The following is a 6218-nucleotide window of genomic DNA, read 5'->3' as shown; positions in this document are numbered from 1 at the left end:
CGATGGTGTGCTTCTGGTATGTGTACCAGAAGAAGAAGAAGATGGTGAAAAGTGGGTGAGACGGAGAGGTTAACGGCGGGGAGATAATGTGCAGGGAGAGAAGTAACGGAGAAGAGAGAGAGACAAATGGGAGAGAGTAAAGGTTTATAGGGAGACCCACCTTGCCACGTGGCATTTATTGGATGGAGTGTTAAACCATCTCACGTAGCATATTCATCTCACCTAATATTTTCTCCAGAGAATCGGAATGACGCTGTGGTGAAAATAAGTCCACGTGTTCACACCTATTACATATCTTGGTCCAAGCACCATCATTTTCCAAAGTTCTAATATTATTCTTTATCAACCCTACCCAAAAAAAAGTCATGCATCCACCACCTCAAAGTTGTTTCTCCACTACTTTTGTCGGCCACAAAGAAGCTTGGCCAGAGCTCTCTCAAAGCTCTCTCTCCCCCCTCGACTTCTCTTGGATCCACTTTATAAAACACCTGTAGAACGGTAAGGTTCTTTTGCTCCTTGCACTCCATAATCTTCGCCATCTCTTCCAAGAACCACCGTGAGGAAGCATAATCCTCCGAGAAAATAATGATTGCGATGCATGATTCTTCGATGGCCTTCATAAGCGCCCGTGATATTTGGTCTCCCCTCCTCAGTTCGTCATTATCAATAAAAGTGACTATTCCGTTCACGGTCTAAAGCTTTGTAGAGATGACCAAGGAAGTTGTTGCGCTTGATTACGTGCCTCTGAAACTCAAGAAAACATCGTAAACCTCTTTGCGTTTCGATGAAGAAGCCATTAGATTATGGGGTTTAACAATCAGCAATGACTATAAGCTTCAGATTCGGTAGTATTTTCAGGTAGTCGTTCACCATCCGATCTTCTTGTTGATCTATTATAGATCAACAAGAAGATCGGATGGTGAACGATAGATCAACAAGAAGATCGGATGGTGAACGACTACCTGAAAATACTACCGAATCTGAAGCTTATAGTCATTGCTGATTGTTAAACCCCATAATCTAATGGCTTCTTCATCGAAACGCAAAGAGGTTTACGATGTTTTCTTGAGTTTCAGAGGCACAGAACTGCGCAACAACTTCCTTGGTCATCTCTACAAAGCTTTAGACCAGAACGGAATATTCACTTTTATTGATAATGACGAACTGAGGAGGGGAGACCAAATATCACGGGCGCTTATGAAGGCCATCGAAGAATCATGCATCGCAATCATTGTTTTCTCGGAGGATTATGCTTCCTCACGGTGGTTCTTGGAAGAGATGGCGAAGATTATGGAGTGCAAGGAGCAAAAGAACCTTACCGTTCTACCGGTGTTTTATAAAGTGGATCCAAGAGAAGTCAGAGGGGGGAGAGAGAGCTTTGAGAGAGCTCTGGCCAAGCATGCGTTAAAGTTTGGAAAGGATTCGGAAGAAGTGAAGAGATGGAAGAAAGCTCTCTTCGATGCCGGTAGCTTGTCTAGGTGGCATTTGAACGATGGGTAAGTTAAGTGGAATTCATATTTTGTGAAAGAAACTAATCTTTACAAGTAAATATAAAGATTGTTTGTAAAAAATTAAGAAATAAATGAATCGACACACACAAGGTTTTTAAGTCTAAATGTTAATACTTGATGGACCAATGGAAAAAATGTTGAATGCCGTTATTCCACTTGCCCCATTTCTTTGGATGGAGTAAGAAAGTTCGCAACGCTATATACAGGATAATGAGTGTGTACAAACCATGTAAGTTAAAAACATTGTGCTTCGGATATTTAATAGTTTTCCAATCGAAATCTTAACCACCGTTCAAAGTCCTAAATAGCTCTTTTGATTAGGCATGTAGATAAATCACATATTACAGTCAAGAGGTAAAATAAGTAAATGGTAATGTATAAATCGAAAGAACATGAATCATTTGGATGATTAAAAGTTGAACCTTGAACTTGTTGTGATTGGTGTGGAGCTCTACTCAGTGGGAATACATTTTGTTTTTGCTGTGATCATGTTAAAATGGGACGCACTGCTTTGTCATGTGGCTGGTGATTGCCCGTGATTTGCTTGTTCAAACTACTAAAACAATGCTACAACTTCTTTTTCTATTTTGACAGAGATGAGTCAGAACTTATACAAAGGATTGTGAAGGAGATATCCACTTGCCTAGACCGAACAACTTTGCATGTTGCTAAGCATCCAATTGGGATAGATTCCCGAGTGGTTAAGCTAAAATCGATGTTAAACCTTGAGTCTGATGATGATGTTGTCATGGTGGGATTATTGGGACAAGGAGGCATAAGGAAGACAACTTTAGCAAGAGCTCTATACAATGCTATTTTTAGACAATTTGAGGGTTCGTGTCTTTTGGGAAATGTTCGAGAAGATTCAAAAGATTCGAAGGATTTAGCTTAATTGCAAGAAAAAATACTATTCGAGATTTTGTCACTACAAAAAAGATTAGTAGTGTCCAGTGTTGATAGAGGTATTAATATAATACAACATAGACTTCGTCACTGTGACATTCCGGATTTTGGCCCATTTTTGGGATTTATAAAACGTGTAATTCGTCAGTGCGCTTATAATAAAATCTCGCCCGGAACTGATCACTCCTGGGTTATTGTTTTTAAAATTAGAGATTTCGCTAGAATCACACTTGATCGAATTTGGCCGTTATTTAGACCCCAAACTTGGCAGTCGATTTTCGGGAGTTTCGGGAAGAATTTAATTGGATAGTGTCGATATTATTGTGGCCAGCCTCGAGATTGCCAGGAATAGTGGAAAAGTGAAATTTTGGACCGGGTGCGAATTTGGACCGGTAGACCTCCCTCGTAGTGTGTTTCGAGTTATTTTATTTTGGTCCGTTGTCTTATATTATTGTTTGGGATTTTTCGGGGACAGTTAGATCTTTTTCCGGGTTTGAATCGCAACAGTTAGAATAATATTTAGTTTGAACCGTGTCCGTTGGTTCGCGCTCGAGGATAAATATTAGCTTTTTCTTTCTCTCTCTCCTTTCTCCTCTGCGCCGCGCCACCCACCCCCGTGCAACGTCCCCTCCTGCGCTCGTCTCTCTCTCTCTCTCTCTCTCTCTCTCTCTCCTCTGTGCCGCGTCTGCCCCCCCCTTGCGTGCACGTCCCCTCCCCCATTAAGCCATGCAGACCCATCCCTTCTCTCCTTTCTCTCTCCTCCTTTTTCCTTTTCTTTTCTTTCTTCTCTTCTTCTTCTTCGTCGTTCTCTCCTTGACCGACTGGTTCTGCTCCGCCTCTGCCTTCTGCAACTCGCCGACTGGACTGCCTCGCCGCGCGCTGCCGCTGCTTGTCGGGCCGCCGCGTCGCCGTCCGGCCGTCAGGCACCGCCCGACCGCCGCTCACCGTCCGCCAGCCACCACCCCGGCCCGCGCCTAGTTCGGCACTGTTCACCCGGGCCATTTTAGGCCCGAGCCGATTTTCTCCGGGCCAAAACCAAGTAAGTGACTTCCTAAACCTTACCTAGTACTTTGGGTATTTTTAGACTTGTTTAGGGTGAAATTTAGTACCGGCTTAGGACTTTAATTAGGCGTGGGCTAATTAGACTGATTGTGCTTAATTGGTGAATTATTGTGGCGATAATTGTGCGGCTGATTTAGTGATTGACTGAGATAAATATGCCTGACCGAATTGTCGTGGCGCTTGTGGGTGAATTGGATTAGTTGAATGTGCCGACATGAATGTCGGGTCGGTGGACCGATGTGGGGAGTGTGAATTAAATTGGTTGTTAGAGTGTGTCGATTGACATTGGTGTGAGCTTGGTAATTTGATTGTGAAATGTACGACGTGTTAGATGACAAGATTGTGTGGTGGTGCATGTGCATGAGAGAAATGTCCTGAGGCGTGGTTACGCGGGACTGAGCCCGGCTTGATCTGAGGGCTGCCAACCTGAGGCGTGGTTACGCGGCTGTGGCTAGAAAGGCAAGTAATGACCTGAGGCGTGGTTACGCGGGTCGAGAGAAATGTCCTGAGGCGTGGTTACGCGGGACTGAGCCCGGCTTGATCTGAGGGCTGGCCTGAGGCGTGTTGACGCGGGCCGTGTGAAAGGACCTGGGAGGTCGTGAGAAAGTTGCTCGGCCACGCATGCGAATTGAGTGTGATTGAATTGACTGGTTGAATTAGTTGGAGTGATTGAGTGAAAGCGTGGTTGGTGTTTGAGCGATTTGTGATGTGTTATTTAATTACTATTATTGCCTTATCACGTGACGACTAACGTGTAGAGTTGGCATGGACTTGATGGCGAGGTAAGTATAATGATGCGAATTTTATATGTTATGGGGTAGATTGCATGTCTGACTTGTCTGGGTACGCATTGGCCTACGTGGGGTATAGGGGGTTGCTTATTGAGACTCGTTCTCACGGTTATTATATAACCATTTCAGATCCGCGACCGTAATCGATTCGGAGACGCCGCCAGAGCACCACAGGGATTGAAGAATAGATCATTTACCCTGTCTTTTGAGTACCTTTTGTAGAGGAGATAAGTTTGTCATCCACCGCCCCCTTTTGAAAACTGTGGTTCTAAATTGGCAGCCCGAGTTATCGTTTTGTATAGTGACTACTTTATGATGGTATGCAATTATTGTTTCGTACTATCCCTTTGTCATTGTTTATTGTCTGGGTTAATTAGTTTCGCTTCCGCTTGCTTTTATTGTTGGGTGTTTCGTTTAGGTCGGCGACGCGTCCTGGGACGTCGCGTTCAATGATCGACCATCGAGGGATGACCGCGCGCTCGTAGGGTGCGGGGCGTGACAGTCACAAGAAAGTTCTCCTCGTCCTTGATGATGTGGATGACTTGCGCCAGTTAAATGCTTTAGCAGGAGAAGGCAAGTGGTTTGGTAATGGAAGTAGGATTATTGTTACTACAAGAGATAAACATTTGCTAACTTGTCATGGGATTGATCAAGATCACGTGTATGAAGTTGAAGCACTCGATGACAGCGAAGCTCGCGAGCTACTTAGCAATCATGCTTTTCCAACACACCAAAAATTAGAAATTATGACAGATTTGGTAGATAGTGTTCTAAATCATGCTAGAGGCCTTCCTTTAGCACTTGAGGTGCTGGGTTCCTTCTTATGTGGTAGAAGAGAAGATGAATGGGAAAGTACATTACATAAACTTTCTAGGTTTCCCAACAAAACCATTAATGATGTACTCAAAATAAGTTATAATGGACTAGAGGAAAATGAGAAAGAGATTTTTCTCCACATTGCTTGCTTCTTTAAGGGAAAGGATAGTAATTCTTATCCATACAAGTCTTAGCCGTGTATAAAATTCTTCATCAATGTCTTTCTCAAGGAATCATACCATTCAAAGAATTGCAATCCATGGTGATTCGTTTATGTTTTGAAATCGTGTTCTGAAATTATCTATGCATGTTTAGAAAATGATCAATCAATCATTGCATATAAAATTTGAAATTGTTTGACATCATGATTTTAAACTCAAATGGGAATCTAAATCATCCAATCCTAGTCTTCTTACTAGCTAAGATAGCTTCCATCTTTTGGTATTCTTCCCATTCCTTGGCTCGAGAATTTTATTTTTCTACATTGATCACGACCTCTTTAGGGATGTAGGGTTCCACTCTAGGCATGCTTGGAACAATGTATTTTGGAACATACTCATCTACAGGATCTGGTACCATGCTTAACGGGACATATGGCTCGACATCAATTGGACGCTTATTTTCTATCCATTTGATGTATTCTTTAGAGGCCATGCGAATTTTCATGTCTTCTTCCAAGCTTTTTGGCCACTCGATTATTTGTTCGAGTGGGTTATCCAAAGATAAGATGATCTTGTGAATTTTGGCTTGAAGAATATTCTTCTCCTCTTCGAGTATAATTCCATTTGGGATGTCAAAGGCGAACTCTTTGGGAGTCCATACCGGTGGTACTTGCTGAAGTATCTCAAATTATCTAATAACCCTTAGAGGGTAATAAGCTGCTCCTCCACTTAAACCAAGCAATGATACCGCATTTCCCTCTCGGCTTGTGATTTTTGCCTTGCTAATATTTGGCCAATTGATTCGCCATTGGATTTGATCAGGAGTCAGGGCTCTAATGAAATTGGCCCAATCTAAGAAAGATTGTTTGGGTAATTTGCTTTGGAGACGAATATATCGTTCAATTGGATTTATCGCTGAACAAATTTCGTGAATGTTCATGAAACGACACCAAGGTCGAATGTGTGAGATGAAC

General features: G+C 42.7%; 1 protein-coding gene across 1 annotated transcript; it reads left to right on the top strand.

Annotated features, from left to right (window-relative positions):
• Positions 1–980: 980 nt before the first annotated feature.
• On the top strand, positions 981–2468 carry LOC130136975 (toll/interleukin-1 receptor-like protein). Its single transcript, XM_056307640.1, has 2 exons — positions 981–1496; positions 2106–2468. The coding sequence occupies exons 1-2, from the start codon at positions 1024–1026 to the stop codon at positions 2401–2403; spliced, it is 771 nt and encodes a 256-aa protein (XP_056163615.1). The 5' UTR covers positions 981–1023; the 3' UTR covers positions 2404–2468.
• Positions 2469–6218: the final 3750 nt, after the last annotated feature.

The sequence above is a fragment of the Syzygium oleosum genome, unplaced genomic scaffold (genome assembly GCF_021117445.2).
Source record: "Syzygium oleosum isolate NSW1041296 unplaced genomic scaffold, Sole_v2.1 Sole_v2.56, whole genome shotgun sequence".
Classification (NCBI taxonomy): Eukaryota; Viridiplantae; Streptophyta; class Magnoliopsida; order Myrtales; family Myrtaceae; genus Syzygium; species Syzygium oleosum.
Note: the sequence above shows the minus strand (reverse complement) of the source record. Positions and strands in the feature narration are given on the sequence as shown.

What these genes read in the sequence shown, in the direction of transcription:
- LOC130136975 (XM_056307640.1), top strand. Translation starts at nt 1,024, where the DNA reads ATGGCTTCTTCATCGAAACGCAAAGAGGTTTACGATGTTTTCTTGAGT. An exon ending in AGGTGGCATTTGAACGATGG is followed by an intron (nt 1,497 to 2,105) that starts GTAAGTTAAGTG and finishes CTATTTTGACAG; the next exon opens with AGATGAGTCAGAACTTATAC.